Below are 26,759 nucleotides of genomic sequence, written 5' to 3' on the forward strand. Positions count from 1 at the left end.
CTCTGATGCTTTCACGCCCCCCCCCCCTCCCCCCCTCCCCCAACACACTAAATAAGGATTTCCCCAACAATGGGCCGAAGGAAAACAACCTCCACCCCCCCCCCCCCCCCCCCCCACCTGACACAGTCTGAATGTAAATACAGTGAAAGTCAACGGTGGGAAAAAGCCCTGTCTAGGACCCAGACAGTTTTCCCACCATTGACTGCAGTTCATTTTTCCAGCAGCAGACAGCTGTTGGCTCTTCTGGGCTCTCAGGTTCTGGGGGGGGAGGAGGGGTGAGGTAGGGGGGGAGGAGGAGGGGGGGGTCAGACTTGGGAGTCAGTTGTGACTACAGATTTGACCCCGTGACCTCCTTCCTGACCCCCCACCCCTCCCCACCCCCACCAGACTCTCACCTCCTGCTGACCTTGTTTCTGAACGATCTCACTTATATTTAATATAATAAATATATTTATTAAAATATATAAATATAAATATATTTCTGCTTTATATGGGGGGGGGGGGGGGAGGGGGGGGGTGGGGGGTCACGCCTGGTGTCACCCCCCCTCCCCCCCATGCTCTGCTCTAAAAGGTGGTTCCCGGCCCCCTTGCCCCCCCCCCCCCTGCAGTACGTACAGTGCGGGTGCCTTTTTGCGCATACATGCAAACATGCACGCTGAAGTTAAGCAGTCATGTGGCACACACAGTTGCCATGTGACGGCTTTTCCTTTTTCACCCCCCTCCCCTCCCCTCCCCCTCCCCCCCTCCCTCCCCCCCCTCCCTCCTCCTCCTTTCTCCTATCTCTCTCTCTCTCTTTTTGGAGTTATGCTTATTGTGGGATGTCAGTGACTGGCGCTCATTACTATTATGGGATGGCACACGGGGGTGGGAGGGGAGGGGAGCGTCACCGTGGCAACCACGGTTGCTAAGGGAGGGGTGGAGGTGTGTGTGTGTGTGGGGGGGGGGGGGGTGGTGGGTGGTGTGCATGGAGGAATGGGGAAGAGGACTGTAGGAGGGGGGGGGGTGAGTTGACTATTATGGTCTGTACGTTGCAAGGTAACTATGCAGAGTGTGGGAAGGGGTGAGTGAAGTGTGTGTATGTGTGTGCGTGCGTGTGAGTGTGTGAGTGGTGGAGGAGGAGGAGGGGGGGAGGGGGGGGGAGGAAGAGAGAGAGAGAGGGGGGGGATATTATGGGATGTCTGCCCCCCTGATCTCTTCTTTTGTGTGTGCGCGCGCGCGCGCGGGGTGTGTGTAGTGTGCGAGGAAAGAGAGAGAAAGAGGGAGACGGCGTCGTGTGCGCACACACACACACACACCGCACACACATAAACACGGAAACACATTTAAAATTGTTTTATATCCCGTTACCAACAAAAACAGCAGAAACACGAGGAGCTCCCCGGGAGAGGGACACCGCAGGACGGAAGGCCCGGGAGCCGCTGCTCCTTCCTGTGGACCAAGTTGTGAGTATGTCAGGTTTTTGTCGGTATTGTTTGCGACCGAGAGTCCGGGTGAGACGGTCTGCTGGGGGTCGAGGAGCGGACGAGGACAGCCTCGGACGCCGGCGGTTGTTGTTTTGGTGTTTCTGGATCGACGCGGGTTTCCCCCCGTTTTCTTCTTTTCTGCCCGTTTCTGCCGGGAGTTCGTCGGGTCTCATGCGGGAGGCTCGGGCCCGCCCGCCCGGTCAGAGCTCGGCTACTTAGCACGCGAGCTAAACGAAACTAGCGGCGGAGGGAGAGACGGCACGCCGGCGGAGATGAGCCGGAGCCGGGGCCGGGGAAGGAGCCTCTCCGGAGCCCGTCCGGATAAAAAGTTCCGATTTATTGTCCATGCGGGTGACTGTTTCGGATGCTCCTCCTTAAATACTCACTTCCGTTTTTTCTTTTTGTGTCTCCTTATCCCTCCTCCTCCTCCTCCTCCTCCTCCTCCTCGCCACTTGGACTCTAGACGGGTCACAACTCTGGATCTTTCTCCCCCCGCACATACTTTATTTAGTTGGCTAAACTGTTTAGCTAACTAAATAGAAAGTTTCCCCCCCTCCTCCTCCTCCTCCTCCCCTCCTCATCCCCCCCCCCCTCCTCGCTATGTCTGGAAGCGAGGACGACCGGGAGGACTACGGAGCCCCGGAGGACCGGTTGATTCACGGTAAGACCGACGACGCTCCATCACTCCTTAGCTCCGGGTTGCTAAGTGTGTTAGCATGTTAGCACGAGCAGATGTTTTTTTTTTTCCTCCACATCACTCATGTCGGATGGAGGGTTAGCAAGCATGCTAAAGCTAAGTCACCGCAGCTAACTAGCGAGCTAAGCTACCAAAGAGGAGGTCTGTCGCGTCGCGCGCCGCTTTTACAAACACCGTTTTTTTTTGTTGTTGTTGTTGTTGTAAACATCAAAAACCAGTTTGGCTTGTTTGTTGTTGTTGTTTACCACAAACACACACACGGGTGCACGGCTGGTCGTGTGTGGTTTTTTTTGCGTGTGTTGCGGTTGTGGAGTCACGCCGACAGACCCGGCGTGTTACCGGGCCTCCTCGCGCTAGCCGGTACCGGCGTTTCTGTCGTTTTCTGTTTTCTGTTTTTTTGTTTTTTTTGTTTTGTTTTACGTGTCGATGACAAGATGGAGGCAGCCAGTGAGGTTCGGGAGCTGGAGGATGACGCTCGGCGGCGTTCCCCTTCCTCATGGCCGGCGCCTTCGGTTTGAGTGTGAAGGGGGAGAAAGAAAGACGGACAAATAAAACTAAATAAAATAAAATAAAATAAATAAAGTGGGCATGGTGATCTCCGACCGTCCGGCGGTGTGCTGGTGACGCGGATCACCTGCGTGTTCTCGCCCGGGTTGATTTTGAGCTTCTATTGTTTAGTTTTGTTTGATTCGCGCAAACGAGCACGCAACGCGCGGCGCTCGCGGTTGGAACCATAGAGAACAAATAGCACCTCCTCCTCCTCCTCCTCCTCCCCCCTCCTCCCTCTCCCCCCTCTTTGCAAGTTAGCGTCAAGTGCTAAATGTGCACACCGACAAAGCTGCATCAAATACCACCAAAAAAAAAAAACCAACCAACTCCACACATCTGGTTTAAGAGACGGTGTGTAAACAATAACATCCTGCAAGCAAAATAAATAAAATTAAAAAAAAAAAAATCGTTCACGTTTTCGTATTAAAATGCGCATTATTGGTCCTTCTGCAGAGCTCGTGTTTTATTTGTGCATCTTAATCGATATTGCAACTGGAAATGCAGGAGGACTGATTCAGAGGCAGAGGTGGAAGAAATACTCAAATACCAGACAGGGGAAAATACTCCTCTACACATTCAAAACATCACAAGAGTGAAACATGTGAATATTATCAGCAGGATGTACTTGTAACATGAAGAGTAGAAGTACACACTGAGCAGTAAATGCTCCCTGTCAGTCTTATCATGTGGCCTCTCTGGATTAATATTACTGCTGCATTCATGTGCATTCACAGCGATGTGAATTTTAAAAGCCACATATCTCTAAAAAAAAAGGACCAAGCTCAGAGACTAATTGCATTTTTCCAAACGAATCTAAGGTGTTTCTTTCAAAATATGTTATTAAGCATAAAAAGCAAGCGGGAGTTTCTCAACCCCTTAATGAGCCTGAATCCTTCAGTTTGTCAGAAACAAAATCAGATTTAAAAACACTAAATTTACAGACGCTTTGTTTACACGACACAAGAAGGGAATGAAAAACTGTAATCTTGAAAGCAGCTGTCAGACAGATGTTGTACCTCTTCACGTTTAGTGGAGTCGAAGTATAAAGTTACATAAAGTGAAAGTACCTCAAATTTTGTACATGAGTAAAAGTACTTAGTTACTTCCGTCACTGGTTAGAGGCTTGATATGTAACGGTAAAACTGCCATCAAGGACTATTTTAATTGATTGATTGATTGACCATTTATTTTCCATATTTGTCAATTAATCATGTAGTTTAAAAGAGATGCAGCAATTAGTCCATTAATTGATTAGTTAATTGGGAACTGTTTTAATAATTAACTTATTGTTTCAGTTATACAAATTTTGTACCTTCAGGTCACAGACAAATAAAAGACATCACCGCCGTCGCTGAGAAGTTATGAATGGCTTCGTTTTGCTATTTAATATTTTAGATATTAGATTAATCAAGACGATGTTCTGATTGATTTGTTCAAGTGACTTCTGTCCAAAACATTATTTTCACATTGTCTATAAAACAAAGAGACAAGAAGCAAAACTTCCCCAAAAACTTTAAGACACGTGTCATCTTTCACATTAACTACAGATTCAATTTAATATCTAGTCGCAAGTTTTCACGAGCGAATCGCACATCAGTTTCCCAAATGTGGGCCAACGTGAGGATTTTCCTCTCAGAATAAATTGTCTCTTTTTACGATGAGAAAATCTGGCTGGTTTTATTTCCCAGACAAAAACCTCCATTCTTAAAAAAAAATCTGCTTTCAGCAGAACAAATAAGCCGCTGCCACTATTTTACAAGGATCTCTGTACAAAACTCAAAACCGCATCGATTGTTTTATTTTTTTTCCACTTCACAGCTTCTTCATACGACCTCGAACCTCCCGTCGCGTTAAACGCTTCCTCACCAGGTCGCTTTCTGTTTACATTAACGGGACCGAGGTCCTTCCTGCACAACTGGGCGTAAATGACTAATCGGTTGTAAAATGACTGTTTTAACCACCGGAGCAAAACAAAATAAACGATTTAAGTCACCTGAGTACAACCTCTAAAAGTGGAATTTACCTTCAGGCCTCCTGCTGGTTTTTATTCCAGGTGTTTTGTACCTTCTGACAGCAGGTGGATGTGGCTGTTTTAGTTGTATTTTTTGTCTTGTGTATGCGTGAGTTTGTCTAGATGCCACATTAAAGGACCTTCCTGCTTTAAAACCCTCATTTAAATACGAACTCATTTATGTTCCTGGAGCGTCGAATTAAAATCCGAAACGGCAACAAAAAAAGAAGCGGCGTTTCTTTACATTGTTCTTTTTTGAAGTGTGCCGTCGCACGTCTGGTCTTCGTGAACGGAAACGAACCGTGTTTATTTTACGTATTGATCGTGAAGACGCTTTTCTGAAGCCAGATGTCGTGCTCACGCCTCTGATGTGGCGATCTGATTGTAATCGTTTTAAATAATCAGCTCTCTTTATCGACCGTCGTTTAACCAGCCCAGCAAACGCTGTTTCCTCTCGTTTGATGTTGTTACACGACTGCGACGTTAACCACGAAATGTGCCCCCCCCCCTCTCCCCCCCCTTCCTCCTCCTCCTCCGCCCCCCCTGCAGACGATGAGGAAGAGGAGATCTCGGAGAACGAGACTCCGAAGGTGGTGAAGAAGAAGAAGAAGGCGAAGAAGAGCCGAGAGAGCAAAGGCAGCAAGAGGCGGTCGCGCCGAGAGGTGAGGATGGAGAATAAAGACGTGACACAAGTTTATTATTGTGATCTTTTTTTTTTTACAGATGATGTATTTAACAAGAAAAACCAGGAGCTGATTTGCGGTGTGATTTTGTTTATTTTTTTTTTGCTGACTTTGTCTTCCTCCGATGTCGTTCGGCTAACCAGGAGCTGGCCATCAGCTCCCCGGAGCCCATGGGCGGGGCGGAGGAGGCGGAGGAGGGCGCCCCCGCCCACCGCTCCGACAGCGAGGGCAGCGACTACACGCCGGGACGCAAGAAGAAGAAGAGAGGCGGCAGCGGCAAGGAGAAGAAGAGAGGCGGCGAGCGAAGCTCCTCCAAGAAGAAAGAGCCGGAGCCCGAGGAGGACGACGATGACGACGACGACGACGACTCTTCGGTGAGAAACTCGTTTGAACCCCGAAGGGAAGTTTAACAACGTTGATGCGTTGCAGTCGGCCGGAGCTGGAAAACGGGGAGAAAAAGGACGATTTATTCCAAAATAAAGTGCGTAACAGGCAGTTCTTACTCTTTAGTGATCTGCAGGTGTTGCATCATGACAACCAACCTCAGACTTTGCTTTTGAAGTCGGTCTCACCTCTGTACCGTTTACAGTCAGACCAAAACAAACCACGGTCAAAACAGGAAGAGACGGCGGTTTATGGGAGACGTGGTCTCATCGTGAGAATCAGGGTTCCTCGTGGCGGTCTGTTGGTGGAGATTCACTTTGTTTTGGTGCATTTAAAGCTCTTATTTTGACGGCCTTTTTTTTTGGATATTACAAGTTTTTTCAAACTTCAAGCCCCGTGATGGATCTTTTTTAATTAGATGACCTGAAATATTTCTGTGGTGTTCTGTCTGTTAATGGTCAAAGGAAAGCGATTACATAAAACTCTTTATTCATAAGACTTCAAAAATAATGCAACGTTTTGTTTTCTGTAATTTTTACATTCAAATTCACTAAATTCCTGGAGGGACTGGTTGGTAATGTCACGTCTCTGATCAAGTTCACTCTGATAATGGATTTTTTAATAATGTGGAGAAATGAGCGGACTTTGATGGGAAAACTAAAAGGAAACAAAAAAAAAGAAGCAGATTAAAGATGTCATGTGTTGTACGTGTTTAGCTGAAGAAAAATGGGCTAAAACCACGAAACTTAAAGCGTTTACAAATGCAGGGAATGTTGCAGATGTTGTTGTTGTTTTTAGCACTAATTTAACCTTCACTCACCTTTCTGGATTAAAAATGTGAAACCGTGTTGTCCCAAACCCAGAAAAAGCGTCTCTTTTTGTTGTAAAACAACTCGTAACAGCCCTTTTTTTTTTTTACATTTTTCCCCTCCTGAGCTGCGTGGCGAGCACCTTTTTGACTGAGCACCTGTAATGGAGTCGCTTTGACAAACAAGAGATGTGATACGAGAGCTGCTTAAACAAAGAGCTGGTGTCTGGAGGGCCCGCAGCCCGGCAGGCCAATAGGGGGCCTTGTAGTTAATGACACTTATACAAGGAGGGGAGGGGGGGTGTCTTGGACGGGTGTGTAAAGCACACATATATATATATATATATATCCTGTTACTGTGGCAACCCCACCCAGCACGGTGCTACACTTGACCCTTTTTTTTTTGTTTTTTTTTGTTAGATAAACACATTTTGATTCATTGGCAGCGGCGCCCTGAATCCGGTCTGCAAGGTGGGGGGGCCGGGGGTGGGGGGGCTGCTGCTGCTGCTGCTGCAGGAGACCAGGTGTCTCTGTCACCCCTCAGACGGGCCCTTTAAAGTTTAAACTGGTTTCTACAGACGGGTTAGACTGTCAGTGAAGTGAAGCGAGTTTGGTACTGGTGCTAAAAACAGTTCTTGTCGATGTTTTTTTTTTTTATGGTTGATTTATCTTTTAAAAGTCTTTTATTTTTTTTCGGAAATCAACGGTTTGAAACATTTCGTGGTTCCCGTTTCTGAATTGGGAGGGTTTGCTTGCTTTTTCTTTTGTCTTGTGTGATAATGGAGCGACCGTGTTTGGGGTCGGACAAAACGAGAAGTGTTCATCTTTTTGGGGGTTTTCACTCGCGCCCGACCGACGCATCAGCTGGAGGATTTTAATCGGATGATGTCATGGTTTTCTCCAGGTTTGTGGAGGATTTAGGTGAACCTATTTGGTGTCTTCTCCAAAGCAAACTTTTTTGGCGTGTTTTTTCAAATTAAAAATATGCTATTTTTGAAACATTTTATTGTTTACCGGGTGTTTTTACGACACTCTGTAAATGTTTTCTAGAGTTTTGGAAGTGAAATGTTGTCCCATTCTTGCCTGATATTGGATTTCAGCTGCTCAAAAAGTTCAGGTTCTCATTTTTGAACCGTATCTGTATAAAAATGTGGAAAAGCTACAGCAGATAAATATACAAACATACTGAAGGACAAAATTGAAAGGAAAAGTCATTCAGTTCGTTTGATGCTCTTCACAATTATTCGATTTAAAATGCTACGGAAAATCCTGAAGAATATCAGTATTGGTGGATATGTTGGCTGATATAAACCTCTATTTTTCTTTTCTTTCTTTAAAGATGATGCAGAAAAAGATGCTTTGGGTTCATTAGAAATTGTTGCATTTGTATTGTTTTTTGATTATTTATAATGATGTAATTCACAGTGAGCTTTACTGATGATCTTTGTCACAAGTCTGAATAGTTTGATAACCATATATTTGTTTATATTAACGATTGTTTGCCGACGTATCGGGTTGAGCTCTAGTTTTTACCACGTTGTGGCATTTTGTGATTTAGTGATTAATGATGAGTAATTGTCTGAAAAATCATCGCTCGTTGTAGCGAGCTTTGATGTAATCGACTCGCAGTCGGAGGTGAAAGACTTATTTATTATTTATTCTGCAGAAGATCAAAAACAAGGACCAAACTTTCATCATAAGTTTGATTGTCTTTGGATTAACTGATGTGAAACGGCAGCGCCTGATAAACGATGACTCGTTCGTAATCACCATCAATCGGTTTGTTGTCTTTCAGAAAAGAGATGCCGCATGTCGTTTCACCGGGTCGGAGCTTCTCACATGAAATAATAACAGGAAATAAATGTTCGCACATGTTTCTCTAACCTCGATCTTTCCCACACTTTCCTTATCTCATCAATAAATCACATCAGTATTGATGACACTTAAAAAGAGTTTAAAAAAAATAAAAAAGGTTTAGAAGAATTCGCATGTATTTTACTGTGCGTGTCTGTTATTGTACATTTTCACCTGAGTGTTGTTGTTGTTGTTGTTGTTGTTTCTGCAGGAGCCGAAGTCGTCGTCTCAGCTGCTGGACGACTGGGGCATGGAGGACATCGACCACATCTTCACCGAGGAAGACTACCGATCTCTGACCAACTACAAGGCCTTCAGCCAGTTCGTCAGGTAAGACACACACACACACACCACACACACACACACACACACACACACACACACGTTTTACAACCACTGCACAATGACTCCCTTTATGAGGTCTTACATAATGGGATTTTGGGCTCTTTTAACAGTTTTCTTTCCCACGTTGCCGCGGCAACTTCTTCTTTTTCCAACTTATGACCACATTCGGAAGTAAATTCAGATAAAGTGTGTAAAATAACAGATCATAATACCGTCATTGTCTTTTCCTGGTTTTAAAAGCTGCAGAACAGTAAAGGGGCAATTTCTGAACTCTAGCTGTTCAATTTATATTCTTTATGTCCACATTCGAGATGATTATTGATCGAAGCTCTCATCGTATAGATATTGTGGGAAAGCGCTGACATCGGCACATTTCCTTGACTTCCCCGCAGACCCCTCATCGCAGCCAAGAACCCGAAGATCGCCGTGTCGAAGATGATGATGGTTCTGGGCGCCAAGTGGCGCGAGTTCAGCACCAACAACCCGCTGAGGGGCGCCGCCGCCGCCAACGCCGCTCTGGCGACCGCCAACGTGCCGGCCGCCGTCGACAACATGGTGGCGGAGGTCGCCCCGCCGCCTCCTCCGCCCCCGCCCCCTCCGCCCCCCCCGGTGGAGCCTCAGCCGGCCCCCGCACCGCCGCTACGCAAGGCCAAGACCAAGGAAGGCAAAGGTGAGACGTTCCCCCTCCTTCAAGCTTCTGGGTAAGCTCTTATTCCTGGACGTGCGTTTGGCTGATTGTCCTTTTTGTTTTGTCTGCAGGTCCCAACGCCCGCAAGAAGTCCAAACCTGCAGCGAAGCCGCAAGAGAAGAAGAATAACGCCAAGACGAAGAAAGTGGCTCCTCTCAAGATCAAACTGGGAGGCTTCAACAGCAAGAGGAAACGCTCATCGGTACGTTTCGCCGACGCTCGTTCCCGCACGCAGCCGGAAGTCGTTCCTCCGTAAACTCGTTTTGTTTTTCCTGGCGTGCGCAGAGCGAGGAGGACGAACCCGACGTGGACAGCGACTTCGAGGACGGCAGCATGAACAGCGTCTCCGTCTCCGAGGGCTCGAACAGCCGAAGCAGCCGCAGCAAAAAGAAGCCGTCCAAGAGCAAACCCAAGAAGAAGAAAGGTACGTCCGAGCTAACGTCTGAACTTTAAAACGTAGATATCGGTGACCCTCTCTTCTGATTGGCTCGTAGCTTGTTAGCTTTGTGGCGGAACGGCCCCCCCCCCCCACGTGAACGGTTGGATAGTGGGTTGTGCTGACGGCAGGCATAAATTTAATAAAGTCGATTCAGCACAGTAAAAACAAATAATGGACTTTTGTTTCTTCCTTCTGTCTCACCGTGAGAGCACTCAGAGAACAGGAGTTACGTAACCTGGAGCGTTGTAACTCCACCCACCACGCTCTGCTGTAGCACAGTGCCGGCTGACTCTGAGAAACTGTGACGCCGTACAGCTAAACTAAATCAAAATGAACCTCGTGAATGGATCTGTGACATCACAAACTTAAGGAAGTCCCCAACGGCACAAAACAGGAACTCTTGTTTGTTTCTGTGTGCGGAAGGTTTTGACACTTAAGCTGCATTCATGAAGCACCTGGACCTGCTTTATAATCCAAACCTTTAATTCACTCTTCTTGGTCTTTATTTTATTTATTTTGAAACATCTTTTCTTCCTTGTTGCGTATAGTTGTAAGTTTTTTTTGTTTTGTTTTAAGTGACTTTCTATCTGATGACTCGGCGCTCTTCCTATTGAGCTGTAGTTGTGGATGGAGTTTACACAGATTGCAGGTTAAGTGAATGGTAATGACTGCATGCAGGGGGAAGCATTGAAAGTCTGAGGTGTACACACACACACACACACACACATTAGTCATTGCTGAGTCAGCGCAGTTTGATTATATTTAGACGGACAACATCATCTGGGTTGTCGCCTACCGCCTCGTCCTCCGTTGACGACGTCACGGACGGATCGAGATTGGCGGGAAGTCGTCACAGAGCAGCCGTGTTTGTTTTTGTTTCATCTCGGAGGACTAAACGCAGAAGTTTTGAGGGTTTTGTTGCCGAGCTGCTCGGATCTGATGCGTCAACAAAAAAACTGTGGACGGGAAGAAAAATACGATTTGTGAGGTTTTTATGGAACGATTCAAGGATCCTCTTTTAAAAATGGATATTTATAACGGTTAGATTCTGAAATCTGTACTCGAGGGGAAACGGTGACTCAGAGTGGGCTTTCCTCTGACACACACACACACACACACACACACACACACACACACACACACACACACACACACCTCGTGAACTTTGGAATTGCATCACTTCCTGCTGTTTTGTTTCGTTTTGTTGAGACTCTTTGTGCCTTTCCAATCAGAAGCAGAGGATGGGGACGGCTACGAGACGGACCACCAGGACTACTGCGAGGTGTGCCAGCAGGGCGGGGAGATCATCCTGTGCGACACCTGCCCCCGGGCGTACCACATGGTCTGCCTGGACCCGGACATGGAGAAGGCGCCGGAGGGCACCTGGAGCTGCCCGCACTGTGTAAGAGGAAAACAGGGCTGACGCTTAAAGGGATATTCCACCGAAAACAAAAACATCCTTTTTTTTTGTTTTTTCCTTTTGTTCTGGTAAAGATGTCAAAATCACAGAGCATAGATGTCATAATCTTTTTTTTTTTTTTTTTTGGGTGCCTTAAAAGTCTGATGAATTTATATTTAATTTGATTATGTTAAATTATTAAATTATGCCAACACGGTCACACAAAACATCAAACTAGTTTTATCTAAGCACGAAACATTCCCAATTGATTATTTATATTAGGATAATTATGTTCAAGTACATTTTAATATGCAAATGCAGATTTTTTTTTTAGATTTTTTTTTTTTAATTTTATTTAATTTTTTTTTTTAATGAAATGAGCTAATTTGCAAAAATCTGGTTTAAAATGTGTTGTTGACATATTGGTGTTGAATGTTTTTACAGGGAATTTTGGATATCTCTTTTTTTAATCCCTTTATAAATCATAAAATACCGTCAGCAGCCATAAATAATATAAATAAGAAGAAAAAGTGACGTAAATCAGATTATGAATAATGAGTTTTGTCTTTTTAAAACTGTCCTATGAGTTTAAAGTCTCCACTTCAGCAGCACTTAAAACACCCACGTTTCTGGGTTTATTCCTCATCTGTGGTCTGAAGGTTGGATTATATATCATTCATAACCTGATTTATATAACATTTTATAAAAGCTAACTTTTCGATGGATTTAGGAAGAAATCTACAGACGCAAAATACACAAAGGTGTCGTAAAAAAATAAACACCTAAATGTCCATTTTCTTTTAAAAAAAAAAAGTTTAAAAAAAAAAATGGGTTTTTTATATTTCTTGCCTTAAGTTTTAACTGGATCGCTTCTCCCTCCAAATCACAGGAGAAGGAGGGCATCCAGTGGGAGGCCCGGGAGGAGGCCTCCGAGGGGGAGGAGGACAACGTGGAGGTGGGCGAGATGGAGGAGGACGACCACCACATGGAGTTCTGCCGGGTCTGCAAAGACGGAGGGGAGCTGCTCTGCTGCGACTCGTGCCCGTCGTCGTACCACATCCACTGCCTCAACCCGCCGCTGCCCGAGATCCCCAACGGAGAGTGGATCTGCCCCCGCTGCACGGTGAGTGGGCGGGGCTACCGGCGAGTGGGGGGGAGGGCTACCGGAGTGGATGCAGTAAACAACACTTTTCCAAAAGAGGATTTTCTGTGATTTGATTAGTTGTTTCAAAAAAGAGCTGCTGTGATCTCTTTCCACAAACAACTCGCTAAAACCAAAAGGAATCAGATTCGTCGCATCTTTTATGCAGCGGCTAAAAAAGATGTGCTGAATTCAAAGACGTCGGTGTTTTGAAATTTGTTGTCAGTTTTTCAATTAAAACATCAGTGGAAACACTGAAATAATCTCCCGATTATTTTCTTGATTTGTTAAAAGAAAGTACAAAAAAACAGCAACTCCTCTTTCTTCTTTCTCTTCTGTTAAAATAACGCATTGCTGATCCTCTTCTAGTGTCCAGCCATGAAGGGGAAGGTACAGAAGATCCTGACGTGGCGGTGGGGAGACCCGCCCCCTCCCACGCCGGTGCCCCGCCCCCTGGACCTCCCGGCCGACGCCCCCGACCCCGCCCCGCTGGCAGGGCGGCCCGACAGGGAGTTCTTCGCCAAGTGGTCCAGCATGTCGTACTGGCACTGCTCCTGGGTCACCGAGCTGCAGGTGTGTGTACGACACACACACACACACACACACACACACACACACACACACACACACACACACACACACGGCCTCTCGTCCCGTTTTGACCTCGTCCCTTCGACCTGCAGCTCGAGCTTCACTGCCAGGTGATGTTCAGGAACTACCAGAGGAAGAACGACATGGACGAGCCGCCGCCCATCGACTTCGGCGACGGCGAGGAGGACAAGAGCGTGAAGAGGAAGAACAAGGACCCGATGTACGCTCAGCTGGAGGAGAAGTACCTGCGCTTCGGCATCAAGATGGAGTGGCTGCTGATCCACCGCATCCTCAACCACAGGTCGGCCGCACGCGCAGGAAACCCCCTATCAAAATGAAAGCTCCTCTGGATCCTTATCTTCAGAGTTAAATTTACATTTTAAAAAGCCTTTCTGCTTCGACGATGCTCTCACGAGACGATGTCTTAAATCTTCTGTCCTTTCTACACTTTTATTATTTGTCCCCTACAGCGTGGACAGGAAGAACAACGTCCACTACCTGATCAAGTGGAGGGAGCTGGCGTACGACCAGGCGACCTGGGAGGCCGAGGACATGGACGTTCAGGACTACGACACGTACAAAGTGCAGTACTGGAACCACAGGTGAGAGCTGCTCACAGGTCAGATTAGCAGGAACTCACAAACAACTTCTCACTAACTGGGTTTGTTTGTTTGTTTTGTTGTAGGGAGCTGATGATGGGAGACGAGGGGAAACCCGGGAAGAAGCTGAAGGTGAAAGGACGGGTGAAGCGGCCGGACAGACCTCCTGAGAACCCGGTGATAGACGTAAGTCCACCCGGGTGACTTTTAATTCAGATAAAGTCGTTGGTTGAGTCACAGATCTTCAGCAAGCAGCTGCTTTGGGAACCAAAAGAGTCAGAGGAGCGTTTTCAGGGACGAATCGGCTTTTAAAGGCGACCAAAGGATGTACCAGACGTGATCAGACTGATTCGGCTTCAGAAAGTAGCTCTCGTGGAGGAGCTGCGATTTGTGTTTTGGTTGCAGGGCGAGAAACTCAAAATCTTCAACATGCCTGCTTTTACAGCCGACGGTTCCTTAGCCCGTGCGGCGATTTCCACCGATTCCTCTCCCTCCGCTGTGAGCCGGCGTGTTGTCCAGAATCATGTTGCCATGGCGCCCACAGTTCGCAGCGAATGTCAGAAGGTTCCCGGTAGAACTTTCGACGGTCTGACCCTGCGGGGGGACGAATTCACGGTGACACAACGTCAAATGAAAACCCACCTGGTGTCTCCTGAACCTGACGCGCCTTCTTCTTCTTCTTCTTCTTCTTCGGTCTTTGGGCGGTGAAGCTCCGCCCCCTCTTGAAACGTCACTCGGAAACAGCTCGTCGCTTCGTCGCCGTCGACTTTCTGAAGCGTTTCGAGGGTCTCTGTTGATGATTTCAGAGTTTGACCTTCAAAATCTGTTTCTCTGCTCCAGTTTCAGGTCCACGGTGAAAATCACAAAATGTTCACGCGACGTAGTTTGAAACACTCGTTCACCAAAGTTACATCTCGAGTCTCTGGACTTGTTTGATCTCGTACCTGCAAGATTTCCAGTTGTTTTAATACAAAAGTCTCCAACAACTGAAAATCGATTTCATTTAAAATCAACGTTTACATTTTCTGACTGATTCGTTAACACGTTTGTTTTATTTGTGCGTAACTCTGGATGTTTTCTAAAAATCTGTCCCCCCCCAACCCCCCCAGCCGACCATAAAGTTCGACCGACAGCCGGAGTACCTGGACAGCACCGGCGGGACGCTGCACCCCTACCAGCTGGAGGGCCTCAACTGGCTGCGCTTCTCCTGGGCTCAGGGCACCGACACCATCCTGGCCGACGAGATGGGCCTCGGCAAGACGGTGCAGACCGCCGTCTTCCTCTACTCACTGTACAAAGAGGTGAGTGTTACAGATGTGTCTCACACACACACACACACACACACACACACACACACACACACACACACTGAAAGCTTTAAAGATGCTTTTTCTTCGAGCTGCCACGTGAGCAGAGTCTCCAAAATCAAAGCCAGTTATGACTTTAAAAGTGTTTCCTCATTTAAGATTATTATTATTATTATTATTATTATTATTATTATTATTATTCATTCTTATTTTATATTTAGTTATAATCGATGTAATCCGACCTGCATTTTTCACTACGTTTCTTGGCTCCCAGCTGTGATTGGTTCCTCCCCCTGTCTTGTCAGCTAGCTGCCGTCCTATTGGTCAGGAGCCATCCAGCCATTTTGTATGAGTCAGGTGAAATCTGTCGACATTAAGTTGGAATTCAAACCGTAAACATTCACACATACACACACATGCTCATCACGTGTGTGGCTGCTGCCACCTGCAGGCGGGAGGCCAGAATACACTTCCTGCCTGAGCAGCAGGAGATCCAGGAGCTTAATGTGGGGATTTTTATACCAAATATCATGTTTTGTCACGTGTTTGGATTTTAAATACATGTTTTAATGTTGTTCAATTTTAATTTCTCTAATTCATGTTACACATGTTTATTTTGGGGTAAAAAGTGACGTGAAGTGAGTCAAGTGATCAATTATTTTAATCCAAAATAAATTAACTTATTTTGTGAACAATAAGGATAAAAAAAAATTACTGATGTCAGATTAATTGATAAAAAAAAAAAAAACCAAGTTTTTAATTGTAGCTCGATTAAAAATCATTACATGAATGTTTTTTTTTTTTTTTTAGGGATCCAGGAAGTAAAAACATTTTGTTATTTCGCCATAAATTTGTATTCATGTCATTATAATTCAAAATACCATGAAGTTGTATTTCCAGTATTTTGAAAAGTACAAGATGCATCGTCCAAATGGCTTGTATCTTATTTTGAAAGGATGTTGAATTTTTTTTTTTTTTTTTTTTTTTTTTTTTTTTTAGGATAACTGATGTTTTATTTCTGCTAATTGAAGTTTATATAATTTGATTTGAGCATCTTTCAGGTCAAAAATCTCAGACTCGACAAAAAGAATTAAATCTGCAGTAATTTTGCCTCCCGACCGTGAAAGAAACGTCCAGTTTATCACGACTGAAGCGTTTGACCTCTGACCCCTCCCCTCTCCCCCCTCCTCCCTCCTCCCAGGGCCACTCCAAAGGTCCGTTCCTGGTCAGCGCGCCGCTCTCCACCATCATCAACTGGGAGCGAGAGTTCGAGATGTGGGCGCCCGACATGTACGTGGTGACGTACGTCGGCGACAAGGACAGCCGAGCCGTCATCAGGGAGAACGAGTTCTCCTTCGAGGACAACGCCATCCGGGGAGGGAAGAAGGCGTCCAGGATGAAGGTGAGAGGAGGAGGAGGAGGAGGAGGAAACATCTGGATTTAAACATGAGCTTTTTAAGATCTTCACCACCGGTTTGTCTCCCAACAGAAAGACTCGTCCATCAAGTTCCACGTCCTGCTGACGTCCTACGAGCTGATCACCATCGACATGGCCATCCTGGGCTCCATCGACTGGGCCTGTCTGGTGGTGGACGAGGCCCACAGGCTGAAGAACAACCAGTCCAAGGTACACACACACACACACACACACACACACACACACACACACACACACACACACACACACACACACACACACACACACAGCAAACTTCAATAAACAAGCGTTGAAATGGACTCCATTAAAACCACAAAAACAAACATCCTGCTCTGAAAGTGAATCAGAAGCTGGCAGCATCTTAAGTTGTAAATAAAAAGCTGTGCAGCTGTCGTAAACACGTCGTCCTCTCGTCGCCTCCTGCAGTTCTTCCGGGTGTTGAACAACTACCCTCTGCAGCACAAGCTGCTGCTGACGGGAACTCCTCTGCAGAACAACCTGGAGGAGCTCTTCCACCTGCTCAACTTCCTCACGCCCGAGAGGTTCAGGTACGTCGCCGCCTCGTCGGAAAGAATCTGAGTTTTTTTTTTTTTTAAATATATATATTTTTATCTTTCTCTTTACAAAGACCTCGTGGGAGTTTTGTATTCAAGACTAAAGTATCTGAACTTTCCATCAAACTGAATTATTTGATTTGTTCTTTACTGACTTTGCTGTTTCAGCAGATTTCTGGCAGCATTTCAAATTAATTTTTTTTACTTTTAACAGTAAATTTGGGCGGCAAACATCTTTTTTTTGTGTGGAAAAACCACATCAGACACAAATTATTATCCAAGTATTTGGTCATTATTTTGTTGTTTTATCTTAAAAGATGATCTAAAAAATTGTCAGTTGAGGATCTTCAAAGAAAATAACATTTTGTGGAGCAGAATCCGTTTTTAGCTTCTTCTGAATCCCTTCGGATTTTGTAAATTCGGACACTTTTAGGTTTCTGCTGTAATCTCAACCGAAAAACGCTAAAATGACGCAAACGTCTCGGCCCGCAGCAAACTGGAGGTGTTCCTCGAGGAGTTCGCCGACATCGCCAAGGAGGACCAGATCAAGAAGCTGCACGACATGCTCGGCCCGCACATGCTCAGGAGACTGAAGGCCGACGTCTTCAAGCACATGCCCTCCAAGACTGAGCTCATCGTCCGGGTGGAGCTCAGCCCCATGCAGAAGTGAGTCAATGAGGGAGGAGGAGAGGGGGACGGGGGGACGGGGGTGACCCTGTTGGACAGAACAGGACGCTGAAGGTTTTTTATTTGTGTGTTTGCAGGAAATACTACAAATTCATCCTGACGAAAAACTTCGAGGCTCTGAACACCAAAGGAGGCGGAAACCAGGTTTCGCTGCTCAACGTTGTCATGGACCTCAAGAAGTGCTGCAACCACCCCTACCTCTTCCCTGCGGCCGCGATGGTACGACCCGGGAAGAAACCATCCAAATAATACAAAACTCCACGTATTTCTTTACACTGCAGATATTTTAAGTTGTTGTTTTTTTAGGGGTTGTTTCAGAGTTTTAACGTTCTGGTCCAAACAGGAAGCTCCAAAGATGCCCAACGGCATGTACGACGGACAGTCTCTCACCAAGGCTGCTGGGAAACTGCTGCTGCTGCAGAAGATGATGAGGAAGCTGAAGGACGGAGGACACCGAGTACTCATTTTCTCTCAGGTAAGAGTCCAGTTAAGGATACAAAAAAAAAAAAGTTTCCTGGTGATAAAAAAAAAAGAAAAATTCTTGAGACAAAACGGTCCTCTGCTGCGTTACGTCCACTAGATGACCAAGATGTTGGACCTGCTGGAGGACTTCTTGGAGAACGAGGGCTACAAGTACGAGAGGATCGACGGAGGAATCACGGGCGGGATGAGGCAGGAGGCGATCGATCGATTCAACGGTGAGATTAACACCATCTTTTTTTTGGTTTCTATTATTTTTTGTTTGGACAATATTTAATGGTCTTCCTCTCCGTCCTTCAGCTCCCGGCGCTCAGCAGTTCGCCTTCCTGCTGTCGACGAGGGCCGGAGGTCTGGGCATCAACCTGGCCACCGCCGACACCGTCGTCATCTACGACTCGGACTGGAACCCTCACAACGACATCCAGGTGCGCCGCCGGGATCGCCGCGGCGACGCCGTTCCCACGTTAAACGCTTTCTTATTTTAGCAGATGAAATGTTCTTCCTCCTCTTCATCCTCCTCTTCTTCCTCATCTGCATCCAGGCCTTCAGCAGAGCTCATCGTATCGGGCAGAACAAGAAGGTGATGATCTACCGCTTCGTCACCAAGGCCTCGGTGGAGGAGAGGATCACTCAGGTAACCGGGACGACGCTCGGCGGGGTCACACCGTGCCTTTTCTTTTTGAACGCTGTTGGAAAAATGACTCAAGAGGCTCGGTTCAAAATCAAACACATCGGACATTTATTCTTGCAAGAAGGAACACATACATGCACCCTCAAAGAGAAGTGTCCAGCAAAGAAGGACCTTCACTCCTCCGTAGATCAGCTTTTATACACTGGGACAAACAGTAGACCGTCACCCCCGTTCCCTTTGTACCTGCTTTTGTATGGTAATACTGAGCTGGTTGTAGGTCACAAGATAGTCGTCAATTAGATCCGGAAAGAATCACTTGCAAATAAGACAGAAAACAAAGGAAACTTTTCGGGGCCTGAGACTTTCCAGAGCCGCAATGCAAACGAGAGGAAGAAACAAATCTTTCCTTTCCATCCAACACTTTAAAACGATCTCGGGATAAAGATACGACAAACAAAAAATTGTTTACCTTTTTTTTCTTATCAACAATGTGTGAAATTCAATCTGTCGAGAGAAAAACGGGCCCAAAAATAGGAAGAACATCTCCAGAGGTTCTTGTAAAGACTAAATGTTGTTGACCTGTGAGCGGGAATAATAATAATAATAATAATAATAATAAACATCCATTACGGCCTGTAAGATTAGTTTCCATCTTTTCTTCCCTGCAGGTCGCCAAGAAGAAGATGATGCTGACTCACCTGGTGGTGCGACCCGGTCTCGGGTCCAAGACGGGCTCCATGTCCAAACAGGAGCTGGACGACATCCTGAAGTTCGGGACGGAGGAGCTGTTCAAGGACGAGCTGGAACGTGAGGATGAGAACCAATAAGACCGATTCGTTGTTGTTGAAGGAAAAGCGAGCGGATATTAAACTGCCGTGTGGCTTCAGGTGAGAACCGAGAGGAGGACAGCAGCATCATCCACTACGACGACAAGGCGGTGGACCGGCTGCTGGACCGGAACCAGGACGCCACCGACGACAAGGAGCTGCAGAGCATGAACGAGTACCTGAGCTCCTTCAAGGTGGCTCAGTACGTGGTGAAGGACGAGGAGGAGGAGGTGAGCGCCGCCCCCCTCTCCCGCCGTCGACCCCGCCCCGCGCCTCCCTCTCCTCAACTGTTCGTTTCGCTCTCTCTCTCTCTCTCTCAGGAGGAGGAGGTGCAGCGGGAGATCATCAAGCAGGAGGAGAGCGTGGATCCGGACTACTGGGAGAAGCTGCTGCGTCACCACTACGAGCAGCAGCAGGAGGATCTGGCTCGAAACCTGGGGAAAGGAAAACGCATCCGCAAGCAGGTCAACTACAACGACGGCTCGCAGGAGGACCGAGGTCAGATTTACTTTATCAGCTCGCCCCCCACCGAGAAACCAGCGTTGTTGTTGTTTTTTATTGTTGCGTCAAAAATGTGTGGATTTTCAAAAAATTGTCGGTCATTTGCAGTTTTAAGTGATTTTTTTTTTTTTTTTTTCGGGGAAATTTCCAGGAATTATAACAAATTGCGAGTTCAGAAAGAAAAAAATACTTTATTTTTTTTTTGTGTGTGTGTGTGTAGTTGTGATCAAACATTTTTTTTTATTTTTGCGTTGGATTTTCTGAAAAATGTCGAAGTAATTTTGCGGTTTTAAGTGATTTTGTTTTTTCGTGGAAAATTCTAGGAATTAGAAGAAAAAAAATTGAAAGTTGGGAAATAATTTTTTTCATTTTATTGTTGCGATCAAAAATGTTTAATTTTTGCGTTGGATCTTCTGAAAAATGTCGATGGAATTTGCAGAGTTTGAAATCAGTTTTTTTTTTCAGAAAATTCCAGGAATTCAAAAAAAAATGGCAAGTTGAGAAAGAAAAATTTGTTGTTGTTTTTTTATTGTTGCAATCAAAAATGTTTTGACTTTTGTAGTGGATTTTCTGAAAAATGTCGTTGTGATTTTTGGTTTTAAGTGAGTTTTTTTTTTTTTTCTTTCGGAAAATTCAAAAATTGCAAGTTGAGAAGTTTTTTTTTTTTATTATTTAAGCCCTACTTGATAAAATAATTAATGTGATCACTTCCTGATACAAAGTTGTTTTTTTTCTTTTTTTAAACTACTATTGATATATTAAAATGTGGGATAGAGGGAGCTCTTCGTTACCGTGCCAACAGTAACGAGAAGCTTTTGTTCCATTTAAGAATAAATATTTTTCTGTTTTTGTTTTAAACAATTAAAAAAAACAAAAAACGTTTGTACTGAAAACACCTGCTGAAAAAAAATAATCCTCTGTTTCTTTGTTTTTTTTTCTTTTGTCTCGCAGCTGATTGGCAGGACGACCAGTCCGACGGCCAATCGGATTACTCGGTGGCGTCCGAGGAGGGCGACGAAGACTTCGACGAGAGAACAGAAGGTGAGGAAAGCGTTAAAGACGTGGAGGTCTTGTACGAAGATGTTTAATTAAAACAGAGTGATTTAAGTTGCAGCTTTTTTTTTTTAAATATTTTTTTATTTTGTAAAAATTCAGTGTCACCACAACTTGTTCCTTTCTCTCTGCAGCCAACTCGCGCAGGCCGAACAGGAAAGGCCTGAGGAACGACAAAGACAAACCGCTGCCCCCCCTGCTGGCCAGGGTGGGAGGCAACATCGAGGTGAGGGAGGAGGAGGAGGAGCAGGAGCAGGAGGAGGAGGAGGAGGCGGCGGCAGCGACATTCAGTTGAATGAGGCTAGAGATATTTCAGCCCTGAGTTTTGACTGCAGGTTCTGCTGTTTTCCAGGTGTTGGGTTTCAACTCTCGGCAGAGGAAGGCCTTCCTGAACGCAGTGATGCGTTATGGGATGCCTCCGCAGGATGCCTTCACCACCCAGTGGCTGGTCCGAGACCTGCGAGGGAAATCTGAGAAGGAGTTCAAGTGAGAAACGCAGCGTCCGACGAGAATAACGTCCTTCCACTTCCTCCTTTTCTTCTTCTTCTTTTATCTCCTCCTGTCTGACCTCCCGTGTCTCCCGTGTCTCCCGTCTCTCAGGGCGTACGTGTCCCTCTTCATGCGTCACCTCTGCGAGCCCGGAGCCGACGGCGCCGAGACCTTCGCCGACGGCGTCCCCAGAGAAGGGTTGTCACGGCAACACGTCCTCACCCGCATCGGCGTCATGTCGCTCATTCGCAAAAAGGTTCTTTTTTTTTTTTTTCTCCCGCTCCTTTTCTTTTATCTCCTTCCTTTTTCGATCACGACCACGTGAGTCTGATTCGTGACGTCGTTGCTCCTCAGGTGCAGGAGTTCGAGCACGTGAACGGTCAGTGGTCGATGCCGTGGATGGCCGAGCTGGAGGAGAACAAGAGGGCAGCGGCCGCGGCGGCGGCGGTTCAGCCCGAGTCGCCCGGAAAAACGCCGTCCACCGGGACGCCGGCCGACACGCAGCCCAACACGCCCGCCGCAGGCGACGAGTCCGCCAAGGCGGAGGAGGCGGCGAAGGACGGCGAGAAGGAGGTGAAGAAGGAGGGCGACGCGGAGAAGAATGGCAAAGAGGCGGTCAAGGCCGGCGGCGAGGTGATCGCCATCCCGGACGACGACGAGAAGAGTCCGGCGACGACGGAGGAGGAGGAGCAGCAGGAGAAGAAGAAGAACGGGGAGGAGCCGATGGAGACGGACAAACCGAGCAACGGCGACGCCGACGGCGTCAAAGACAAGGACGGCGACAAGGAGAAGGAGGCCGAGGGCGAGAAGAAGAGCCCGGAGGGGGCCGAGGACACCAAGTCGCCCTCGGACGCCAAGACGGAGGGGTCAGAGGTCAAACCGGAGGACACCGAGGTCAAAGGTAAGAAACTGGGTCACACACACAAATCTATTTAATACAGAAGCTGATGGGAAAAAGCTGTGACCTTTGACCTTTTGATGCCCAGTGAACTTAATGAGGGTTTTAATGAAAGAGTTCAAATTTTCCGACCGCACCTCGTATTTATTTTGGGTTTCACCTCCAAATATCTGCTTTTTAATTCTGTAACGAGAACTTCTCTCCGTCTTTACTTTCTCGTGACATTTTTTTATCATCTCTATTTCGCAGCGGAAGAAAAGAAGGAGGAGAAGATGGACACGACTCCTCCCGCAGAGGAAAAGAAAGGTAACGAACGAAAGCTTTTATTTTGAAAATATCCGGCCTCGTCGCCGTCCGGTCGCTCACCGAAGCCTCTCCGTCCAACCTGCAGATCTGAAGGAGGAGAAGGAGGCGCCGAAGTCGGAGGAGGCGACCGCCAAACTGCAGAACGGAGACAGCAGCGGCAAGGAGGGCGGAGCTTCGGCCGCCGTCGTTGTCGCCGCCGCCACGGCAACCACCGCTGTCGCCACCCGCCACCACGGTGAGCGGCGCCAGCGAAGAGAAGAAGAAGGTCAAGACCCGGTTCATGTTCAACATCGCCGACGGAGGGTTCACAGGTACACACACACACACACACACACACACTCACACACACACACACACAGGTACACACACACACACACACTCTCTCGCCCCTCGCTGACCTCCTCTCTCTCTCTCCAGAGCTACACTCTCTGTGGCAGAACGAGGAGCGCGCTGCCACGGTTACCAAGAAGACCAATGAGATCTGGCACCGTCGCCATGACTACTGGCTGCTGGCCGGCATCATACAGTATCCTTTGTCTTTTTTATTCTTCGCCTCGCTGCTCGGCTCGTTTTTTTTTTTTTTTTTTTTTTTTTTTTTAATCTCTGAAAGTTTAATTTTTTTAATGTTACGTGTTTGTGACATCACGGCGAGTTGTTCCCCTTTGACTCCGCCCCCCTCAGACACGGCTACGCCCGCTGGCAGGACATCCAGAACGACGTGAAGTTCGCCATCCTCAACGAGCCGTTCAAAGGAGAGATGAACCGAGGAAACTTCCTGGAGATCAAGAACAAGTTCCTCGCCCGGAGATTCAAGGTACGAACAGAAACATCGGGATTGATCAGCTGTTTCAGATCTTTGATCTTTAGACATTAAAATCTTTAAAACGTTTCTGATGGAGTTTAATCGTTGCTGCACAAATAAATTATTATTTTTTGTTTGGGATTGTTAAAAAAAACTGAAAACCAGATTTTTAAAAAGTGATTGAAGTTTTCTCTATTTATTTTCTTATTTTTAGTATTTTGATAAATTTGCTAAAATAACAGAAGAAAAGTAAAATTAAATGTTTTTTTTTAAAATCGTAACTTTAATCAGAAACAAGTTCAACAGATCAAAATAATGTTTGTTAAATTCAGTTACATCTGAAAACTGATGATTTAAACATCCGTTCAACAAACTGACACTCTTCCTCTTCTTCCTTCCTCCTCCTCCTCCTTCCTCCTTCCTCCTCTTCCTCCTCCTCCTCCTCCTCCTCCTCCTCTCCAGCTGTTGGAGCAGGCGCTGGTGATTGAGGAGCAGCTGCGTCGTGCCGCCTACCTCAACATGTCGGAGGACCCTTCTCACCCCTCGATGGCTCTGAACACTCGCTTCAGCGAAGTCGAGTGTCTCGCCGAGTCGCACCAACACCTCAGTAAGGAGTCCATGTCGGGGAACAAGCCGGCCAACGCCGTCCTGCACAAAGGTAAACAAACAAACAAACAAACAAACAAACACATGATTTATGAGACTTCTACGAACATAAAAGTCTTTATTGATGATTAATTTCTATATTTATCATCCTGTTCTCTCGTTTAGAGTCAAATTCTGTTGAACTGAGACTTTTTTTTGTGTTTTTTTTTGTTTTGATGTTTCTTCCAACATGAAAGAAGTTTCGGTCTTTAATCATGATCGATATAATATAATAATATAACATATATAATCCTTCAAACGCTGCAAATGATATGAAGATCTTGATCTGACCGTGCGAACCGAACTTCCTCCGTCAGTGCTGAAGCAGCTGGAGGAGCTGCTGAGCGACATGAAGGCGGACGTCACCCGCCTCCCGGCAACCATCGCCCGGATACCGCCGGTTGCCGTGCGACTCCAGATGTCCGAGAGGAACATCCTGAGCCGCCTGGCGAGCCGAGGACCCGACACACAGGCACAGACACAGCAGGTAACACACACACACACACACACACACACACACACACACACACACACACACACACACAGGGTCGTGTTTCCATCACTTCAGAGGACGTTGCATTCATTTTCCTGGAGAATATTTGTGTTAGATCGGATCAGCCGGAGGGACACGCGCTCGAAACATCTGCACGGATGTGATTGGTTGCTGGACGGTTTGTGAACCACTTCCTCATCCTGACCCGCCACTAAACAGCCAATCACAGGCAGCCACCCTCCCGCCGATCCAATCCAGCACCAAAAACTCACCTTTTAAAGTCTTCATGCTTGAATTTATTTGTTTACGTCGTCGATTCTTCACAACGTGACTTCGTGAACAGATTTCGGTCCAAACATCCTGAGTGCAGGAGCCTCGTGTTAAATATATCTATTTTTAATGAAGTTTATTTTCATACAATTTTTGTTGAAATTTTGAAATATCCACGGCGACACTTTAATTTGTTTACATTAAGCACAAGTTGCAGATTTAACAAACAAGGTTTCTTTGTTTCATCATAATTTGAGTTTTATTAGTATTAATTTCTTATTTTTACTATTTTGATAAATTTGCAAAACGTAGTAATGATATACAGTTGAAATTTTGTTAAAAATTCACATTTACAGTGTTAATTAGTCGTTAACGTAACATTTCTTGATATCCACAAACATGAAACTGTTATTTTGCTCTTTTAAAAAACATTTCTAAAATGGATTTGAGTTTTTTTTTACTGGTTTTAATTGTTCTGTATCTTCAACAATAAAAAAATATTTGTACGTGTTTAGTATTTAAATGTAACGGCTGTTTGTTGTTGTTATTATTATTCGTGGTGTTTTAAGAGCTGCTATAATACGAAGTTGTTCTTCTCCGTCAGATGTCGCAGCAGTAGACTGAAACTTGGCTCGTTACCTCGGAAACCACCCCCTGCCTCACCTCGACATTCCTGATTGGTGCACAGCAGAATGACGGACAGCGCGCCCCAAGCTTGAAGCCACGCCCACTTCACTTTTTGCCCCTCCCCCTCCCCCCCCACACACCTCAAACAGACTTTACAGAGTTTTTCTGGAGGATCGAATCCCCCCTCCCCCTCCCCCCCTCTATCCCTCCCCCCTCCCTCGAGACTGAGGCCGTGGACAGAAAAGCTATTTTATTTTATTTTTTTCTCCTTTTTTCAATTTCTGTATTAATATTATTGATATAATGTTATTATGATGGTTTTTTGGGACCTAAATAAAAAAAATGTAATAAATAAATAAATGTTTGTTTGTTCAGTTCAGGGACAATAGAATTGAATTTCTACTTTCATTAGAGCCACAATTTTCATTGGAAATAAAACTTAAACACAAACTCCTTCAGCTTTAATATTACGCATCATTTTTGGAGGTTTTCCACCACGATAAGTTTAGTTTGTGAAGATGTGACCCAGATTGTTGCAGGTGTTTCCCATCGACCGACACAAGGGGGCGGTATTACGCAACAAAAGAAACAACAGCCCTCCGAGGTGGCGGAGGAAACCGACTCGACTCGTCTTTATGGTGAGTTCAAGCTTCTTCTTGACTTTTTATTTGTTTTATTTTTATTTTATTTCACTCATCCAGGAACTTTATTTGGCCAAAAGTCTCTTCAGCTCGCTGCGATCTGTTTCCTCTGCTGGACCGAAGCCTCGGTGATCGGTCGGACCGCAGGAATGTAAAAAAGAAAAACAAACCTGATCTTCATCGTCGTCCGTCGGTCGTAATTTTTTTCAACACGAAACGACTGTTTTGCGTCGCTGTCGGTAAAATCGGCTTCGATGTGAAATATTCACTACTTCACGTTTTTGGTGTCGTTTATTGGTCGAACCTTCAAAGACCTGATAACGGTTTCAACATATGAACTCTGTTATGTGACGACGTCACTGTTTTACAGTTTTTACTTTATTGGAGATTTGTAAAGTTTAAAAAAAAAAACCAAAACAATCCGTATACATGTCAAAGAAATCAAAGCTCAAACTTCTC

At 45.9% G+C, this 26,759-nt stretch overlaps 1 protein-coding gene across 3 annotated transcripts; it reads left to right on the forward strand.

The window, feature by feature from the left end:
• The first annotated feature begins 1,130 nt into the window (after nucleotides 1–1,130).
• chd4a (chromodomain helicase DNA binding protein 4a) lies at nucleotides 1,131–26,109 on the forward strand. Of its 3 annotated transcripts, XM_069168880.1 has the most exons (40): nucleotides 1,132–1,442; nucleotides 1,927–2,124; nucleotides 5,270–5,382; nucleotides 5,547–5,777; nucleotides 8,661–8,779; nucleotides 9,187–9,464; nucleotides 9,554–9,684; nucleotides 9,768–9,906; nucleotides 11,154–11,323; nucleotides 12,210–12,443; nucleotides 12,831–13,028; nucleotides 13,139–13,353; nucleotides 13,523–13,654; nucleotides 13,738–13,837; nucleotides 14,761–14,952; nucleotides 16,160–16,360; nucleotides 16,448–16,585; nucleotides 16,823–16,944; nucleotides 17,443–17,616; nucleotides 17,715–17,856; nucleotides 17,981–18,112; nucleotides 18,218–18,335; nucleotides 18,418–18,542; nucleotides 18,659–18,751; nucleotides 19,417–19,555; nucleotides 19,636–19,805; nucleotides 19,896–20,073; nucleotides 21,028–21,117; nucleotides 21,264–21,355; nucleotides 21,482–21,615; nucleotides 21,730–21,874; nucleotides 21,973–22,519; nucleotides 22,766–22,822; nucleotides 22,908–23,028; nucleotides 23,060–23,133; nucleotides 23,240–23,348; nucleotides 23,504–23,636; nucleotides 24,087–24,282; nucleotides 24,587–24,756; nucleotides 25,637–26,109. In XM_069168880.1, the coding sequence occupies exons 2-40, from the start codon at nucleotides 2,064–2,066 to the stop codon at nucleotides 25,649–25,651; spliced, it is 5,928 nt and encodes a 1,975-aa protein (XP_069024981.1). In that variant the 5' UTR covers nucleotides 1,132–1,442; nucleotides 1,927–2,063; the 3' UTR covers nucleotides 25,652–26,109. The 3 variants fall into 3 exon arrangements, with proteins under 3 accessions (XP_069024978.1, XP_069024980.1, XP_069024981.1); XM_069168877.1 differs by lacking the exons at nucleotides 24,087–24,282; nucleotides 24,587–24,756; nucleotides 25,637–26,109 and adding an exon at nucleotides 20,542–20,568 and having other exon boundaries at nucleotides 1,131–1,442; nucleotides 22,908–23,133; nucleotides 23,504–23,594; XM_069168879.1 differs by lacking the exons at nucleotides 24,087–24,282; nucleotides 24,587–24,756; nucleotides 25,637–26,109 and adding an exon at nucleotides 20,542–20,568 and having other exon boundaries at nucleotides 1,131–1,442; nucleotides 11,157–11,323; nucleotides 22,908–23,133; nucleotides 23,504–23,594.
• The last annotated feature ends 650 nt before the right edge of the window (nucleotides 26,110–26,759 follow it).

This window comes from Embiotoca jacksoni, unplaced genomic scaffold (genome assembly GCF_022577435.1).
Source record: "Embiotoca jacksoni isolate LCO1_2020_lvr unplaced genomic scaffold, fEmbJac1.0.p SCAF_41, whole genome shotgun sequence".
Lineage (NCBI taxonomy): Eukaryota > Metazoa > Chordata > Actinopteri > Embiotocidae > Embiotoca > Embiotoca jacksoni.

Excerpts from the sequence above, each read along its gene's own strand:
- chd4a (XM_069168880.1), top strand. The coding sequence starts at position 2,064 with ATGTCTGGAAGCGAGGACGACCGGGAGGACTACGGAGCCCCGGAGGAC. Across the intron at positions 13,655-13,737 it reads GTGCAGTACTGGAACCACAG|GGAGCTGATGATGGGAGACG; the intron begins GTGAGAGCTGCT and ends GTTTTGTTGTAG. Across the intron at positions 22,520-22,765 it reads GGAGGACACCGAGGTCAAAG|CGGAAGAAAAGAAGGAGGAG; the intron begins GTAAGAAACTGG and ends TCTATTTCGCAG.